At 42.4% G+C, this 20614-nt stretch overlaps 1 protein-coding gene across 1 annotated transcript in view; it reads left to right on the top strand.

Annotated features, from left to right (window-relative positions):
• The first annotated feature begins 10495 nt into the window (after positions 1–10495).
• LOC106090770 (cadherin-related tumor suppressor) overlaps positions 10496–20614 on the top strand; it is a 101552-nt gene continuing 91433 nt past the window's right edge. Inside the window, exons 1-3 of the mRNA XM_059365441.1 lie at positions 10496–10570; positions 10966–11274; positions 18302–18535. Coding sequence (XP_059221424.1) covers positions 10496–10570; positions 10966–11274; positions 18302–18535 — 618 coding nt within the window. The remainder of the gene's footprint in view (positions 10571–10965; positions 11275–18301; positions 18536–20614) is intronic.

Genomic DNA, 20614 nt, shown 5'->3' on the forward strand with positions numbered 1-20614 from the left:
TAGATGGGTTCTCACCCAATAAGCACAAATTGACCGCAGGTGTACCCCAGGGCTCTGTTTTTATACCCTCCACCATAAGATGGGGGGGTATAGTTACTGTTTGTAACTACTCGAAATATTCGTCTGGGACCCCATAAAGTATATATATTCTTGATCGTCGCGACATTTTATGTTGATCTAGCCATGTCCGTCCGTCCGTCTGTCTGGCGAAAGCACGCTAACTTCCGAAGGGGTAAAGCTAGCCGCTTGAAATATTGCACAAATACTTCTTATAAGTGTAGTTCGGTTGGTATTGTAAATGGACCATATCGGTCCACGTTTTGATATAGCTGCCATATAAACCGATTTTGGGTCTTGACTTCTTGAGCCTCTAGAGTGCGCAATTCTTATCCGATTGGAATGAAATTTTGCACGATGTGTTTTGTTATGATATCCAACAACTGTGCCTGGTATGCTTCAAATCGGTCCATAACCTGATACAGCTGCCATATAAACCGATCTTGGGTCTTGACTTCTTGAGCCTCTAGAGTGCGCAATTCTTATCCGATTGGAATGAAATTTTGCACAACGTGTTTTGTTATGACATCCAACAACTGTGCCTAGTTTGGTTCAAATCGGTCCATAACCTGATATAGCTGTCATATAATCCGATCTTGGGTCTTGACTTCTTGAGCCTCTAGAGGGAGCAATTGTTATCCAATTTTAATGAATTTTTGCACGAAGTATTTTATTATGATATCCAACAACTGTGCCAAGTATGGTTCACATCGGTCCATAACCTGATATAGCTGTCATATAAACAGATCTGGGGACTTGATTTCTTGAGCCTCTAGAGGGCGCAATTCCTATCCGATTTGGCTGAAATTTAGCATGACGTATTTTATTCTTACTTTCAATAACTGTGTCAAATAAGGTTCAAATCGGTTCATAACCCGATACAGCTGCCATATAAACCGATATGGGATCTTGACTTCTTGAGCCTCTAGAGGTCGCAAATTATTATCCGATTTGACTGAAATTTTGTAAGACGTATCCTCTCATGACCATCAACATACGTGTTTATTATGGTCTGAATCGGTCTATAGCCCGATACAGCTCCCATATAAATCGATCTCTCTATTTTACTTCTTGAGCCCCCAAAGGGCGCAATTCTTATTCGAATTGGCTGACATTTTACAGAGGTCTCCAACATATAATTTAATTGTGGTCCAAACCGGACCATATCTTGATATCGCTCTAATAGCAGAGCAAATTTTTTCTTATATCCTTTTTTGCCTAAGAAGAGATCCCGGGAAAAGAACTCGAAAAATGCGATCCATGGTGGGGGGTATATAAGATTCGGCCCGGCCGAACTTAGCAGGCTTTTATTTGTTTTTTACTCGTTTTTTTCGGTATTCTTCCACTGTGCGCCGTTTGATAAAAAGGAGCCCCCTTATCATTGAGCTTAAAATTTAAATAGGACAGTACTCAGTGGTATATGAGAAGTTTGCCCCAGTTCCTTAGTGGAATGTTGATGGGCAAATTTGCCTTGCAGTATTGATGAGTAGAGTTTTCAGCTCCTTCAGCAGCACTTAATGTTAATAAATGCTACCATTCTAGTTTGCTTGCCAGCGAGAGAATCTAAAAATACACATATGTGGCCGATTGGGTCATAAAAGGCTGTCCTTGCTAAATTGAAGCGGTTGTTGATATAGGCGGTCTCTAGGACCGTCACCTTAAAATATGTAGCTATTAAACTTTCAGGAATCTTTAGCCTGAAGAATGATAATCAACAGGACGAAATTCCTTTTCTTTTGCCCTCCATTTCACAGGTATAAATGAATTTGCTGATGCAGGTAGAGTTTCTATGGGCTTGTTCTTGCTATATTGGAGCGGTTGTTAATATAGGCGGTTTCTAGGATGGTCACCTTAAAATATGTACCTTCTATGGAATTGTTCTTGCTATATTGGAGCGGTTGTTAATATCGCCGGTTTCTAGGATGGTCACCTTAAAATATGTACCTTTTAAAACTTTCAGGAATCTTTAGCCTGAAGGATGATATATAGTAATAGGACTAAAGTCCTTTACTTTTGCCCTTCATTTCACAGGTATATATGAATTGCTGATGCAGGTAGAAGGTATATTCCTAAGCCTGGAAGCCATACCATTATCAGATCCTGAAGATTTTAAAGAGTCAAAGTATTCTTGACCCAGAACCAAATTCCATTTAAAAATCCCCGACCAATTCAAATCAGTGACCTCCTCTTCCAGCACCATGTGCTGGAAAGTTTCACGAGGAAAGTGTAACCACAATTTGTTTAAGTGTTTCCTTACCAGTCATTGTGCGTACCTAATCAAACTTTTTAATGTGATTGCCTTAATTACATCTACGTCTAGCTTTCTTAATGCTAAGCGCTATAAACAAAATTAACTTTGCAACTCTTCCTCCTCCCAGTAATGATGAATGAAATAATGAAAACTTATCTTTTTTTGCATATCACAAAACAAGCTGGAAATTGGTTGGTAATTTCCGATAAGTATCTATGAGATTAAAAAAATGCCGTTCCAACAACCCAAGAAAAACAAAGAAAAACAAAAGTTAAAGACACAAAAAATTATTCAAATAACATTTAATGAATGATAAAGTAATTTAGAAAAACACACCGCAAAACTGGCGGCAGATCGGGAGACAGACAGGCCGGAGGAAAAACCACCGCAACTTGATTGACATAACACTCGATTGTCAAAATGTCACCAAATACGTTTTTTTTTTATTGGTTTTTTTTTCTCATAATGTTGCCAAGGCTTAGAGAAAAAATAATTTTCATAGATGCTGCATAGACAACAAGGGGCAGATTGACAAACTGACAGCAGAGGACGGACTTTTCGCTAAACAGCCAATTTTATGGACAGACATACGACTGACTTGGCGTCTCTCCGTTTTTTCTTCTGCACTCGTCCAGCATTGAATGATGTATGCTCCTTAGTTTTCCTTAGGCGTTCGTTTGTTGAACGAACACCTCTGCTCTGGCAAATCATGTTTACAACCGTCAAAGGCCCCCTTAGCATTCAAATAAAAAACACTGCTAAATATTTAGCACATAGATTAAAATCGTTATAAGCATAGATTGACTTCAAGGTTTTTATTAGATTTGCCTGACGTTCATTTGGTAGGTAAACAGTGCTAAGAAAATAAAATTTGTTTTTCTTATTTTTCTTTGGAAAAAAAAATGTTCACCAAAGCAGACAGTCCCCTCTAGTTGTAGTTGAATTTGTTGCTTATTAAACTGTGCCGTGTCGCTTCGTGCCATGTTAGCGTTTTGTTTTTTTTTTTTTTTTTATCGCAATAGGAATTGCAGTTGATTTTTTTCTTTTTTTTGATTATTTTTTTAAAATTTAGCAGATTTTTATCTCTATTTTTTGGATAGCAAGTCTGTCATTTCGCTCACTTTTACATTTTCGGGTGTCATTTTAATGTCTTTGTTGGTAGTGCTAGTAATTTTATTGCAGGTTAAGTCAAAATGTTAAATAATTCCTTATTACATCAAATTATTTTAATCACACCAGAGAGACAGAGATCATATAAAAAATTCCACAATGTGGGAAAATAAACTTGTAATGTCTATGAAATTTGGTATAAACAACTGCTACGACTACTTCTACCACTAAATTTCCCATGAACATTCTGTTAAGGAACAGGGGCAAACTTCTCACATATCAATGAGTACAGTCCAATTAAAGTTTTTAGCTCAATGATAAGGGACCTCCTTTTTATAGCCGAGTCCGAACGGCGTGCCGCAGAGCGACACCTCTTTGGGGAGAAGTTTTTACACGGCCTAGTACCTCACAAATGTGGCCAGCATTAGGAGGGGTTAATTACCGTTGAAAATTGTTTTTCTGTTGCTTTCGCCAGGATTCGAACCCGGGCGTTCAGCGTCACAGGCGAACATGCTAACCCCTGCGCTAAGGTGGTCTATAGAAGATACCCACATGCAAATGCAAAATTTGCAAACAGGGGCGAAAGCAACAGAAAAACTTCTCACATATCAATGAGTGTAGTCCGATTCAACTTTATGCTCAATGGTCTTTCTTTTTAAAGCCGAGTCCAAACGGCGTGGCGCAATGCGATACTTCTTTGTGGAGAAGTTTATACATGGCTGTCATACCGAAAGGTATGGGATAACCACCGCTGAAAACTTTTTTCTGATGTTCTCGCCAGAATTCGAAACCGGGCGTTCATCTTCATAAGCGGACATGCTAACCTCTGCGCTACAGTGGCCACACGCTCGCATACCAAAGAATCCTTCCCCGAATCCATATTTGTGAGACTAAGAAGCTACGCCATGGCAGCATCTGAGAAAACATCTAAAGAGGAATGTCCACATCGCATGTTTCCAGCGCACTAAAGAAGAATGGAACATAGCATCCTTTGCAAAGCTCTATGCGCGGCAGCGCAGTCCCCGTTAACCTGTCTAAGAGTAAAAGTGATCTTTTTAGGAGGAGATATAAAGTACCCATGACGTCACCGGTCTCCTTTGGAGTGAAGAATGTTGCAATAACTGAAAGCCCAAGGATTCTGGATTCAAAATTTAACTTCATATTCAACATTTTGGAGAGGACGAAAACTGGACTCTAGCCTTATACACCTGAAAAAATTAAGGCTCACACCACTTGTCATACATTGCCTGTATACGGCAGCTGTCAGACCTATGGAAGGCGCTCCAAAAATCCAACTGCTGTTCAATACTCAGCCGGACTCAAAGGTTGGCTTGTTGGGGCATCATAACAAAGAGAACACCATTTGATTTCCTTTAATGCTTCACTTATGCGTCTTAACATTGTGGTTATGGCCGGATGCATTGACTTTAATGCTACACCTAATGACTCTAAACAAGTAAAAGCGGGCAAAGTTCGGCCGGGCCGAATATTATATACCCTCCACCATGGAGCCATTTGTCGACTTCTTTTCCCGGCATCTCTTCTTAGGCAAAAAAATGATATAAGAAAAGATTTGCTCTGCTATTAGAGCGATATCAAGATATGATCCGGTTTAGACCACAATTAAATTGGAGACCTGTGTAAAATGTCAGCCAATTCGAATAAGAATTGCGTCCTTTGGGGGCTCAAGAAGTAAAATAGAGAGATCGATTTATATGGGAGCTGTATCGGGCTATAGACCGATTCAGACCATAATAAACACGTATGTTGATGGACATGAGAGGATCCGTCGTACAAAATTTCAGGCAAATCGGATAATAATTGCGGCCTCTAGAGGCTCAAGAAGTCAAGCTCCAAGATCGGTTTATATGGCAGCTATATCAGGTTATGGACCGATTTGAACCATACATGGCACAGTTGTTGGATAGCATAACAAAACACGTGGTGAAAAATTTCATTCCAATCGGATAAGAATTGCGCTCTCTAGAGGCTCAAGAAGTCAAGACCCAAGATCGGTTTATATGGCAACTATATCAGGTTATCATCCAATTTGAACCATCCATTGCACAGTTGTTTGATATCATAAAAAATCACATGGTGCAAAATTTCATTCCAATCGGATAAGAATTGCGCTCTCTAGAGGCTCAAGAAGTCAAGATCCCAGATCGGTTTATATGGCAGCTATATCAGGTTATGGACCGATTTGCACTATACTTAGCACAGTAGTTAAAAGTGATACTAAAACACTATGTGCAAAATTTCAGTCAAATCGGATAAGAATTGCGCCCTCTAGAGGCTCAAGAAGTCAAGACCCTAGATCGGTTTATATGGCAGCTATATCAAAACATGGACCGATATGGCCCATTTACAATTCCAACCGACCTACACTAATAAAAAGTATTTATGCAAAATTTCAAGCGGCTAGCTTTACACCTTCGGAAGAAGGAAGAAGAAAGGAAGAATGGAAAATTATAGCGGGTGGTGAACATTCCCCTCTCACGTAAGCACGTATGAGCCTTCGCCGGAACTCATCGCTCCTCCCATCTAAACCATCCGGTCCCGTCCCCGAATTTCAGGAGACTTCCCAAAGGAATGTTCGCAAGATTGTCTATACCCTAAAAAAAACCGCCTACCCAGAACGAGAGCCTGCGCCCCTACATACACAGGCATGAACAGAACAAGAGCTGCCCAGTTTCCTCCTCACCCTTATCAAGGCAACTTCTGCAGAATTCATTGTTCGGTAGTCCCATGCGCGCCGCAATTGGTCCTTACGGCACAGTGTACGGTTATGACCCCTGTTAAGGTGTTCAGCGACCTCTTAACGAACTTCAATAATTCATTCGTTCTCCGCCGGTTGATGGCAGGCCAGAGCACCCTAGCTGTGTGGCTTCCATCTACTGAGTCCCAAATTGCCACCGAACCCGCACTGGCCATTTCATCTACTAAGTTCAGAAGCTCGATAAGTGACACGTTTGCAAGACGGATGGTGGGTTCGCCCTGCGAAGAGGATCGCATCCTGACGTATTCGTACGCCCCCTGAGTCCATCTTGTCCTTCGTCCTCCTCCGGTTGATGGCGTGGCCTGCCAGAACTCTAGCTGTGTGGCGTCCATCTACTGAGTCCCAACTCGCCACCGAGCCCGCACTGGCCATTTCATCTACTAAGCTCAGAAGCTCGACAAATGACAAGATGAATGGTTCGTCCCGCAAAGACGTACCCCTCCTGGCGCATTCTACCGATCCCCTGACTCCATCTTGTAGCAATCAGTGAAGATGGCGGTCCCATTGTCCTCAAACACAGCATTCGTCCTCCACTCATTTCTGTCTCGGTGCTAGGTAGTCGGAGATTCTTTTCAGTCTACCTTCAGCATCTATGGCATCCAGCCGGGGCTGCACCCGTTCTCCTTCAGCATGCCGAGCACCCTCAGCCTAAGCACGACCTTGGCGGCGCAATTTCGAATATAGGCCTCAATGGGCTGCATATTGAGCATCGCTTCCAGACCTGCCTGTGGTGAGGATCTCTGTGCTTCTGTGACGCCGACGCAGGCCAGTCTCTGGAACTTCTCAGTAGCAATCAGTGAAGATGGCGGTCTCATCGTCCTCAAACACAGCATTCGTCCTCCACTCATTTCTGTCTCGGTGCTAGGTAGTCGGAGATTCTTTTCAGTCTACCTTCAGCATCCATGGCATCCAGCATTGTACCGTGGCCGCACCCGTCCTCCTTCAGCATAACGAGCATTCTCAGCCTAAGCACGACCTTGGCGGCGCAATTTCGAATATATGCCTCAATGGGATGCATATTGAGCATCACTTCCAGACCTGCCTGTGGTGAAGATCTCTGTGCTCCTGTGACGCCGCCGCAGGCCAGTCTCTGGAACTTCTCAAACTCCCACGCACGACTTTTTTCATACATAGCCCTCTTCCATACTAGTCTCCACCTATTGGTGGGACTCCATCTTGGGGTTAACTGCCCAGTTCCTACCAAACATTCTCCTACAGGAGTAAAAACAACACAGTGGCTTCTTTTCTTCGACTCCTTTCAGGTTTCCTATCGTCGCCTCCACTAAACCGCTATGGTATGACATGCACCTATCCATTCTCCCATCGCCTTAAGTGTCATAGCCGCAGTAGCTGTCTCACTCATCTCTGGTAGAGGGGTTCGTCTGCGTAGTAGAGGGGTTCAAATTCATCCCCAGTCAACAACCGTAAGGTGTAATTTGTGGTGGTCACCCATAGGAGTGGCGACAAAATGCCCCCTGTAGCGTGCCCTGTGCCAATTTCTTTATTTATTCACATATTCCTTAGCATATGGTTTATCTAGTCTTTAAGGACCGGGTCACCCGGTACTGGTCTAAGGATTGGATCAGTGTGTCGTTCCGCACATTGTTAAAAGCTCCCTCTATGCCAATGCATGCGGCAAATGTGTACGTCTTAACATTGAAGGATTCTTTTATTTTATGCACAACCTCGTGCATGGCATTCTCTACCGATCTTCCCTTGACATAGGCGTGCTGTTTGTATTTGAGCAGCTTCGCTTCTGCCAGGCTTTCGGAGTGTATGCAAGTGCTAGACACTCTGTGAAAATTGTGGCCAGCTAGGGCTAGAGATAGTTGGCTTCCTTCTGTAGTAACACCGGAATCTTCTCTTATATATAAAAATCAATTTGTGTTTGTTTGTACAATAGGTTTTTTTGTTTGTTTATGTGTTCCTCATATACTCAGAAATGGCTGAACCGATTTTCTTGAAATGTTCGCTGGTGGTGCATAATGATCCCGCGATTAAAATAGGGTACTACATTTTTTGATATCTGAAGAGGGAGCGGACCTTCCCCTTGCCCTAATTTTTAGAAACGCCAGATCTCGGAGGTGGGTGGTAACCTACATACAAAAATTTGGTATCCAAATTTCGGATGGGGTACCTAGGGGGGCGCCCCACCCAAAAACCTACCAAATATATATATACACCAATCGCGACAATATGGGACTCAAATGAAAGGTATTTAAGATTAGAAAATGTATCTGATATCCAATTGTCAGACCAAGTGTTTGGGGGACCACCCCAACCCCCAAAACACCCCTAAATCAGACATATTTACCGACCATGGCAATATGGGACTCAAATAAAAGGTATTTGCGAGTATAATACGAATCTGATATCCAAATTTAGGACAAAGTTTCTGGAGGTCCATCCCTTCCCCAAAACAAATCCAAATTTGGGACAAAGTTTCTGGGGGTCCACCCCTTACCCAAACCACCCGCCAAACAGGACTTACCTGACCATGGCAATATGGGGATTCAATAAACTGCATTTGAGAGTAGAATACGAATCTGACATCCAGATGTGGGACCAAGTGCTTTGGGGGACCGCCCATACCCGATAAAATCCCCCAAAGAAGACAAATTTACGACCATAGCAATATGGGACTCAAATGAAAAGCCTTTGGAAGTAAAGCACGAATCTGATATCAATGTTTGCGAAAAGTGTCTATGGGGCCACCACACCCCCATAACACCACCTAAATAGGAAGAATTTGCTGACCATTGCAATATGAGGCTCAAATAAGAGGTATTTTAGAGTATAGCACGAATCTGATATATATTTTTAAATCCATGTCACTGAGTAGGCGCCCCATCCCTCAAATCGGTCATGTTTGCCGACTATGGAAAAATGGAGCTCAAATGAAGGGTATTTGGAAGTAGAACCATGAATCTGACATCAACATTCGGCACCAAGTGTCTAGGGGAATGACTTTTTTCAAAAGACAAAATTTCCATGAGATTTTCTTTAAAGACAAAATTTCCATGAGATTTTCTTTAAAGACAAAATTTCCATGAAATTTTCTCTAAAGACAAAATTTCGATGAAATTTTCTCTAAAGATAAAATTTCCATGAAATTTTCTCTAAAGACAAAATTTCCATGAAATTTTCTCTAAAGACAAAATTTCCATGAAATTTTCTCTAAAGACAAAATTTCCATGAAATTTTCTCTAAAGACAAAATTTCCATGAAATTTTCTCTAAAGACAAAATTTCCATGAAATTTTCTCTAAAGGCAAAATTTCCATGAAATTTTCTCTAAAGACAAAATTTCCATGAAATTTTCTCTAAAGACAAACTTTCCATGAAATTTTCTCTAAAGACAAAATATTTTAATCTAAGACAATATTTTAATTAAATTAATATAATTATATGTTCCCCCACTAATGTCTATGCCAAAAGTGAGCAACTTTTTAACTGGCAGCAATGATAAGTCATCTAATATGGAGTCGATACATAATAACATTTGTGTCTTAAATGCTGAACTAGGTTTGTGTTTTTTTTTGCTCAACAACATGCATAAATTAATATTTAAGGATTCCATTTGCCGATACACAGATGCATCCCCCTACTACGAGAGTCTGTGTAGAAATTCAAATGAATGTTGTTATTTCCTTTTAAAGATCTATGCTCACTGTGTTTACTGCAGCTCTTTGGCTGTGTGCTGTTGTTGTTTGCAGGTAGCATCACCTTAGTTTTTAAGCTATAATTATATTATTACTTCAATAACAATTTTCAACGCAAGTCTTGTGATATGTGCAATAACTTAAATGATGGTGATGATGAACGATCATCATCATCATCATCATCCCCATTCCCATTGCCGTCAAAGTCGCAGTCGTCCTCATCATTATTTTCATCAGGCTTTTGGGGTTGCCAACGATGGCAATGACGATGATGATGATGATGACAACGACAACATAGCAAAGATGATGTATCACTCACTCAGTTAAGACAGCAGCATCCTTCGCTCTATGCGCAGCTACTGCCAGTACGTGCCCCTTATAAAACAGATGGACAAACAAGCGTACCATAACTTGGTGCTGGCTGGGAGCTGACAGAGGGAACTTACCCACTGACCAAAGTCTACCTTTATGGTACTACTACTCTGCGGCACTACTATGGGCAATGGTAGTCGTAACTTCCCATATGGAGCTTTTTTTTTACAACCAACAGTGTGGTGGCTGTCGATACTACCGTCCACCGCATATTGTGTGGCGTTCTCCTTGCTGTTTTGTTGTTGTTATTGTTATTGTGGTTTTTATGTTTTTGGTGTTGGGTGGCATGATGGACAACATCACTTTTGATGCCTGGCCACAACCAGAAAAACGTTCGATTGCAACTGTCTGGCAGCAAGAGGACAGACAGACAGCCAGCCAACCAGCTAGCTAGCTAGCCAAGCATTCGAACGGGTGGACAGACAGACTGACGGGCGGATGGGCACTTGGAGATTGTGTTGTGTGATTTTACAGTTGATAGCATTTTACGTATAATTGAATTAAAAGAAAATATTGTATGTAACCTTTTTCCCTCCTTGGTTTTTGTGTTATTTTTTTTCTTTTCAGCAATTTCTACCCGCTCTCCTGCATGGGCTTTTAAGCTTTATTTAATAAGTTTATTGAGACCCATTAAAATTTATTTTTATGTTTTATTTATAATTTTTTGCTTTTTAAATTTTTGTTTTTTTACTTATTTGGTTTCCTTTTTTTTCTTTGTTTGTCGTTGTATTTCAGCTGAAAGTTATGATTTTGGATAAAAACGATAGTCCACCAGTGTTCCGTGATTTACCACTGTCATTCAATGTTAGTGAAGATTTGACAGCTGGTCACTTGATTGCCACCATACGTGCCTGGGATCCCGACACTTTGGGCTCTTTGACATTTTCTCTAATGGGTGGTGATAATGGAAAGTTTTTGCTGGAACCCGATACGGGAAAACTACGCCTGAAAGATACCTTGGATCGTGAGATAAAGGATAATTATAAGCTACGTGTTCGTGTCAGTGATGGGGTGCAGCATACCGAGACAATTGCTGAAATTGAGGTGAGTCATTCTATTGTAGTTGTACAACATTAACCTAAGTAAGACATCTTTATCTAGAAAATGCTAAGGCTTTAAACCAATTTTGAATATTATTCAAATCAATCATTAGAGAAATTTTCATTGAAATTTTGTCGTTAGAAGAAATTTTATTGAAATTTTGTCTTTAGAAGAAATTTTATTGAAATTTTGTCGTTAGAGAAAATTTCATTGAAATTTTGTCGTTAGAGAAAGTTTCATTGAAATTTTGTCGTTAGAGAAAATTTCATTGAAATTTTGTCACGAGAGAAAATTTTATTGAAATTTTGTCACGAGAGAAAATTTTATTGAAATTTTGTCATTAGAGAAAATTTCATTGAAATTTTGTCATTAGAGAAAATTTCTTTGAAATTTTGTCATTAGAGAAAATTTCTTTAAAATTTTGTCTTTAGAGAAAATTTCATTGAAATTTTGTCTTTAGAGAAAATTTCATTGAAATTTTGTCTTTAGAGAAAATTTCATTGAAATTTTGTCGTTAGAAAAAATTTCATTGAAATTTTGTCGTTAGAAAAAATTTCATTGAAATTTTGTCGTTAGAAAAAATTTCATTGAAATTTTGTCGTTAAAAAAAAAATTATTGATATTTTGTCTACAGAAAAATTTCTTTGAAATTTCGCTTTCAAGGCTAATTCGCAGCTCTAACGAAACAATGAATTTTTCGTTGCCATAAGAAATGCATCAACATATCCTTAGCAAAATTTTTGGTTTGCTTGGAGTTAAAGAGTGACTTGTAAACATTGCAGATTTTTTTTCTGATTTTCTCAAAGTATACCAATAGCTTGGATAGTTTTCTTCCTCTTTCACTTAAATTTTGTAATTACGTCTATTCTCAGCAAATATTGTGGCAGATTTGCAAAACCACAGTATCGTTTTTTGTCACAATGTGTATGCCAGCGAAAATTTCACAAGACTTGAAAATTCATTAAAATTTGGTCGTTAGAAGGAATTTTGTCGTTAAAAGAAATTTCATTGAACTTTTGTCTTAAGACCCAATAGAGCCTAACGAACAGGGTCCCTACTATGGAACCATCACCGACTCTCTCAAGATTCGGAAGACTAGGATAGGCAAAGATCCTAATATTGGAACACCAGTCAGTGCAGGGATGGGAGACGCAATGCAGCCTAACAAACAGGGACCCGACCATGGAACCATTACCGAAGAAAGGAAAACTCAGTGCAAACAAAAGAACAGGGAGCAGGCTATTAGACCATCACCCACTGCCAAAAAGCATATTTACTAGGGAACCAATGGTTGTGCAGGCAGCCCTGCACGGGGTTTATGCATAAAATTAAAGAATCCTTCAATGTCAAGACGTACACATTGGTGACATGCATTGACATCGAGGAGGCTTTTAACAATGTGCGGACCGACACACTGATCCAATCCTTAGGTCTGTATCGGTTGAATGCGGTCCGTAGAGACTGGATAAACCATATGCTAAGGAACAGGTGGATAAATTGTTGGTCCCATGACATAAATATAAGGGAGAAAGTGGAAAGTGGCACTCCTGTGGATGATCATCATAAACAACCTCTAACGGTTGCTGACTGAGAAAGGATTTGAACCTGTCTGCTACATTTACAGAAAAGACTGAAGAAGAGACAAGAATGTCGTGTTAAATGCAGATGCCTGACATCATGGCCCAAACATCCAAGGCCCAAGGGTGAATATAATGCGTCTTTCAAAGCCCCCACATGTAGTAACCTACACATCTGTACCAATTTTATTCCACGTATTTGGACGTGTTAATCTCCTTGGTTATGAGCGGAGTATCAAACTCCTTCTGATCTACGCCGAGCTTATGCTCTACCCGCGATTTGGGTCCAAACCACAGCCACCACGCTACTTCCCACTGAGGCCGTTCCATTGACAGATTGGAATCGAAGTTCCAGGGGCTCCTGATACCCGCAGTACCTGACTAAAGTCTGCGGTCTGACTGCGTTGCTTTAAAAGACTTAAAAAGACAACCAGTTGAACCCCAAACAGTTTCGGACTGGTCACCTAGAAAAAAGAATCGCCCTAAGCCGATCTATAGTCAGCAGACATGAGTATGCACAAAAACAATATACACCACGACGATGTACACCAACTCAAGCAGGACACGGCAGCCCTCACGGGCTACGCCACACATATCAGCTCCCACATGGGACTCAACAATCAACGCGGCCATCCTCAACGAAGAGTAAACACCCGACATCAACATGGGCAAGGCAGGTGCCAGGCCATGTCATGCGCAGTACTAAGTCACTCGGTCGCTCCAGTACAGCAATACTCCGTCATAGATTACTAGCGTATATTCACGCCTCCAGTAAGTCTTGTCCGTCTCCTAATAAATACGGGCATTCCGTCAACACATCCCTCCAGTCCTCAGATCTCCCACAGTCGCACAGATCAGTCGTGAACAAGTCCCTCAGATGCAAAACTGCATTAAAGGAGCCATGTCCCGTCATATGCCAAGGGCATATTTGGCTCTCGTCTCTCTCACATAGTTCTGCACATCGATCCAGGCATCCACAGTGCTCTTTTCCTCCCGAAAGCCGAACTGATACGGAGAAGTACCCTCCTCGTAGCCCCCCTTTTTTTGCAAGCACGGGGTGGCGACTAATGCCCCGTTTAGATTTTGGATTGCTCCTCAATCGATCGGGCGTTTCAAAAGGACTGCGACTCATGCACTGCTACGAGGGAAATAGCCTTTTTCCACACATCGTTTGAAGTTTAACTCGACATGGTCAGGTATAGGCTCCCAGATGCTTTTACACATTGTCCAGACATACCATCCATGCCAGGTGACCTCCAGGCGTTAGACAAGATCCTCAGCATTGGAACTTCTGGTTCTATGGAATCGCTTCCTCAGACGCCTGACTTTGGGCCGCATAGTTTCGAGCGGACGGGTCCACCACTTGACCTTACGCGATTTAACCTTTCGACGTCTACCAAGGAGCACCTCATACACCGTGCTCATTCATTTGTCTATCTTGCCAATCTGGTTATCTCTCGTCAGTGTCTTAAATACATCTCCGTTGATCCCTGGAAGTGACCATAATCTCAATTGGATTATAGTCACTTGTGCCCCATTCATCACAAACTCTTCACCTAAACTGGTAAGCATTAAACGAGATTGTGTGCAGAACTTGAAGACCCTAGGTTATCCGGGCGCCTTTTGGCAGGCCCCTAAATGTGGTCACCTCGGCAAAGATGGTTCGAGCAAAGATGGTTCCGAAATCGAGGGGTTTTTCCATTCTAACTATTTCGAATTTCATAGAGATATCTCCACCCGTTCTCACACGGCATATTTTGTAACTAGTCTTTTTTTTCGATTTTCTCCCACTGTGCGACGTCATTCGCTGAGTAACTGCCCACGATGGCGATTCTCATGACCAAATGAATGCTGGGTTATTTTCGAGAACCACATCAGGGAGGTTGCGTTATCGTCTAGACCTAAGATGAGCGGATAGCTACTCGTAAGTTGTAGCACAGTATCCATATACCTAGGATAGGGCTCCAAGTAGGCCCTAAACCAGCAATAGATGCTAACCAAGAACATCTTACCACACCGCCTTTCTATAGAAATGCAGACTCCCCACTGGCTATAGCTTACCACCGTATAGTCGATGTCGCTGTCATTTACAATTATCGCAGAGTCGCCCCCGCGGTCAGTAAAGACTCGCATCCCCTCCAGCAGTCCTATAACACTACCATCCACTACATACGGTTCCTGTATCAGCGCCACCCAGCAACCAGTGCAGAGCATGACATTACCTAACTTCTGCGACACTGCTCTAGACTGCTGGCAATTAAATTGATGACATTTAATCCCCATGATGAGGCCCATCGTTGGCCCTAGCCGCCAAACCCTCATTGATCGGACAGGCCGCGGAGATCATCATGTGATCCGCCTGCAATCCCTTGAATAAACAATTTCTACAATGAACGGGGTTCGAAAAGGCCGAAGCCACATGTCCACCCAATCCATAACGTCGACAGACATCACCTTTCAATCAGGTAATGTCTGTCGATCCAGACCCTGTGGTCGAAATCCATGCAACGGTGGCATGCGAAGACCGCATCCTGCATACGGTCGGTGAAGCGGAACCACTTCACTTACGTCCCCTCCTCCACAACTTATCCGCCAACAGCGCTATCCTAAGGCTTCCAAGGCGCAGAAGCCAATTGCACCTACCGACGAAAAACATTCTCGCTCATCCTCTCCTTCAAGTGGGGGAAGTTCAATTCTGCCATGAACTTTTCAGGAGTTATGGCAGCATGCACATCACTCACCACCACCTTTGGGCCCAGCTTCTCACGGACCTCTACCTCCAACTCCAACTCCGCGAACTTCTCGTTCGCCTTAATGCGGTCCCTCTTAGCCAACGAGGGGGTGCGGATAACCGCCCCGCCATCTCGTATCGGACGGACCTCGAGAACCCTCACATCAAGTGTGAGGCCCACCTCCTCGGCCACCTTCTTGACAACCTACGCGGAAGTTGTCACTGCCCTCTTAGCCAACGAGGGGGTGCGGATAACCGCCCCGCCATCTCGAGTCGGACGGACCCCGTGAACCCTCACACCAAGTGTGGGTCCCACCTCCTCTACAACCTTCTTGACAACCTACGCGGAAGTTGTCACCGCCTTCCTCTTGCCCGCGGCACGAGCAATTATAGCTTCGTATGCCGAAAACTTCTTTTAAAGCGTCATTATCCAGCATAAGGCGCATGAGGAGCTCCTCATATTGGCCAGCATACTGGATCAACCTCCTTGCCACAGCGCCATTCACTACAGCCTCATACACCGTCTCCACCAAGGCTTCAGTCACCTCCTTCATCTCGCCGACTGTGACTCCCTGCTTCTCCAAGGGTGCAAACACCCTCCTACGAACCCTACTCTCCCGCTCCGCCTTCCTCGGAATCGATGCCCTAACATCATTGGCAATGCCACCAACAAACCCACTGGCACTACCACCAGCGCCATCAAACACACCAGCAACCAAGGGTGCAAACACCCGCCTACTAACACTACTCTCCCGCTCCGCCTTCCTCGGAATCGATGCCCTATCATTATTGGCAACGCCACCAACAAACACATTGGCACTACCACCAGCGCCATCTAACGCCCCAGCTGACTTCCTACCGCCAGATGGCAACTCACCACCTGGCATCATCTCCTCCAAGGCATCAGTCACCTCCTTCATCTCGCCGACTGTGACTCCCTACTTCTCCAAGGGTGCAAACGCCCTCCTACGAACCCTACTCTCCCGCTCCGCCTTCCTCGGAGTCGATGCCCTATCATTATTGGCAACGCCACCAACAAACGCACTGGCACTACCACCAGCGCCATCAAACACATCAGCTGACTTCCTACCGCTAGATGGAAACTCACCACCTGGCATCACCTCCTCCAAGGCATCAGTCACTTCCATCATCTCGCCGACTGTGACTCCCTGCTTCTCCAAGGATGCAAACGCCCCCTACGAACCCTACTCTCCCGCTGCGCCTTCCTCGGAATCGATGCCCTATCATTGGCAATGCCACCAAAAAACGCACTGGCACTACCACCAGCGCCATCAAACACACCAGCTTACTTCCTACTGCCAGATGGAAAGTCGCCACCTGGCATCACCTTCTCCTTCACAAACGCCACACCAGGCGAACCTAGCTTAAGGTGCTTGCCATCTTCCCCACCACTATCACTAGACAATAGCTCCATCGACTCCTTCCTGATCCTAGCCTCCCGTCCAGCACGGGCCACCGATGCCCTATCACCAATCACCCCACTGGGATTACCACCAGCGCCAGGCAAGACTAGACTTAAAATCTAAGCTCAATTCAATTACTTAAGTAGCTTCCTGGCTAGTTTAACAACAAAGCATCTCTAAATATGTACGTGCCTACTTAAACACTCTCTCAGAAATGATGTGCCACCATTGTGCACTGATAAAGGGAAAAACGTTGCATGTATAGTAAATTAGATTTTTCAAACAACTTATTTTGGTGCAACAGCAGAGCAGAACATGATTCATACAACGAAGATGTAATGTCAAAATGGTGAAGAGCAATCTCTTTGTAGTTGTTAACCTCGACCACAGACAAAACAAAAAACGTTTTTAAAATTTATGAAAACCAAACCCTTTTATGAGAGCACTAAACTGCTTATTCAATGCTCAAAATACCTTAACAAAATTATCATAACAACAGAAACTGCCTAGTTTGGTTAAATCTTTAAACTTCTCCATATTCTTGGTGATTTCCATGGTAAAACTTGAGATGCCTTCGTGGACTGGCTCTAGCTAGAAGGAGGCAAACAACAACAACAACAACAAAAACTAAACGATTTTTTATACTTAAATGGTTTTTTGTTCAATGTTTTGTTAACACTTTTTCCTTTGTTCAAGTTGGCAATGAAAAGAAAGAAGAAAACAAATAGACATACACATATAATAAGTTTGTATAGTGTGGTTGGTTCTTTGCTGTTTTATAAATCAAGCAACTGAAGACAACACTTCCACCAACAGACAAGTCTCAGCTATGTCTGGCAGACGCATGCGTGACATGAATACGAAATGACAGCTGTTTCCACCTTTTTCGCTGCGGCTTCTGATCATTCAGAACAAAGTTCTTTTACTGCAAAGCAAACTCCAACTGAAGCCCACAGCAAAAACATGCAGCCGTAGCTTAAAAAGCCCAGTCATTTCTTAAGAACACTTGGTTTTATGCGGTTTTTTAAATGAATGAAAACCACCAAAGGCTCTCGCACTTGCCCCACCTACTCCCCCTCAAACCGCAGAGTTTTAGAGTTCATCTGAATGCATAACGAAATGAAATATCTCTACATACGTTTAATTTTAATAATTTTTAATTTCCTTTTTTATGTGGTTTCAAGCATCATCGTTAACATTGTTGGGATGTAAACAAAACGAAATGTATTTTTTTTGGAATTTATTTTCATTTTCAATGTTTTTTTTTATATCTCTACCGTTTTTCGTTTCCACGACAGGTGACCGACACGAATGACAATCCACCGGCATTTGATGTGCCCGTTTATTCATTTGATATACCGGAGAACGCCCCACGTGGTTATCAGGTTGGCATCATAACTGCCACAGATCCAGATTTGGGCAACAATGCTGTGGTTACATACACCGTCATCTCGGAATGGGCCAATGATGTGTTCACTTTGAATCCCCAAACAGGCGTTTTGACGTTGACAGCCCGTTTGGATTATGAAGAGGTAAGTCAAATTGTTTTACATTCTCTCCAACCACCCTAATTTTTTTTTTTTTTTTTGGAGAATGTGTGAAATGTAATTAAAAAAGAACAAAACGTAGAGAGTAACAATGCTAAGTTCGGCCGGGCCGAATCTTATATAACCTCCACCATTGATTGCCTTTGTCGAGTTCTTTCCCGGTATCTCTTTTTAGACAAACAAAGGATAAAAGAAAAGAATTGCTATGCTAATTCAATTGAGTGTTGGAGACCACAGTCAGCGAAATCGAATAAGAATTGGGCCTTATAGGGGTTCAAAAAGTAAAAAAAAAGGAGATCGGTTTATGGGGGAGCTATATCAGGCTGAAGACCGATTCAGACCATATTTGACACGTATAATGAAGGTCATGGGAGAATTTCAGCCAAATCCGATAATATTTACGCCCTCTTGAGGCCCAAGAAGTCAAGACCCCAGATCGGTTTATATGGCAGCTATATCGGGTTATAGACCGATTTACACCGTACTTAGCACAGTTGTTGGAAGCCATAACAAAATACCTCATGCGAAATTTCAGCCAAATCGGATATGAATTGCGCCCTCTAGAGGCTCAAGAAGTCAAGACCCCAGATCGGTTAATAGGGGAGCTGTATAAGGCTGAAGACCGATTCAGACCATATTTGACACGTATATTAAAGGTCATGGGAGAAGCCTTTGCACAAAATTTCAGCCAAATCGGATAGGAATTGCGCCGTCTAGAGGCTCAAGAAGTCAAGACCCCAGATCGGTTTATATGGCAGCTATATCAGGTTATGGACCGATTTGAACCATATTTGGCACAGTTGTTAGAAGTCATAACAAAATACCTCATTTCAGCTAAATCGGATAGGAATTGCGCCCTCTTGAGGCCCAAGAAGTCAAGATCCCAGATCGGTTAATATGGTACCTATATCAGGTTATAGACCGATTTACATCATACTTAGCACTGTTGTTAAACGTCATAACGAAATACCGCATGCAAAATTTCAGCCAAATCGGCTATGAATTGCGCCCTCTAGAGGCCCAAGAAGTTAAGACCCCAGATCTGTTTATATGACAGGTTATGGACCGATTTGGGAGATCGGTTTATAAGCGAACTGTATCAGGCTGAAGACCATTTCAGACCATATTTGACACGTATATTAAATGTCATGGGGGAAGCCGTTGCACAAAATTTCAGCCAAATCGGATAATAATTACGCCCTCTTGAGGCCCAAGAAGTCAAGATCCCAGATCGGTTTATATGGCAGTTATATCAGGTTATGGACCGATTTGAACCATATTTGGCACAGTTGTTGGAAGTCATAACAAAATACCTTATGCTAAATTTCAGCCAAATCGGATAGGAATTGCGCCCTCTAGAGGCTTAAGAAGTCAAGACCCCAGATCGGTTTATATAGCAGCTATATCGGGTTAAAGTCCGATTTACACCATACTTAGCACTGTTGTTGGACGCCATAACGAAATACCGCATGCAAAATTTCAGCGAAATCGGATATGAATTGCGCCCTCTAGAGGCTCAAGAAGTCAAGACCCCAGATCGGTTAATAGGGGAGCTATGTCAGGTTATGGACCGATTTGGGAGATCGGTTTATAGGGGAGCTGTATCAGGCTGAAGACCGATTCAGACCATATTTGACACGTATATTAAATGTCGTGGGAGAAGCCGTTGCACAAAATTTCAGCCAAATCGGATAATAATTACGCCCTCTTGAGGATCAAGAATTCACGATCCCAGATTGGTTCATATAGCAACTATATCAGGTTATGGACCGATTTGAACCATAATTGGTATAGTTGTTGGAAGTCATAACAAAATACCTCATGCGAAATTTCAGCCAAATCGGATAGGAATTGCGCCCTCTAGAGGCTCAAGAAGTCAAGACCCCAGATCGGTTGATATGGCAGCTATATCAAAACATGGACCGATATGGCCCATTTACAATCCCAACCGACCTACAATTATAAGAAGTATTTGTGCAAAATTTCCAAATCCTTCGAAAGTTAGCGTGCTTTCGACAGACAGACGGTCGGACAGACGGACGGCTATGGCGAAATGGGGTTTAC

Source organism: Stomoxys calcitrans, chromosome 3, assembly GCF_963082655.1.
Source record: "Stomoxys calcitrans chromosome 3, idStoCalc2.1, whole genome shotgun sequence".
Taxonomy (NCBI): domain Eukaryota; kingdom Metazoa; phylum Arthropoda; class Insecta; order Diptera; family Muscidae; genus Stomoxys; species Stomoxys calcitrans.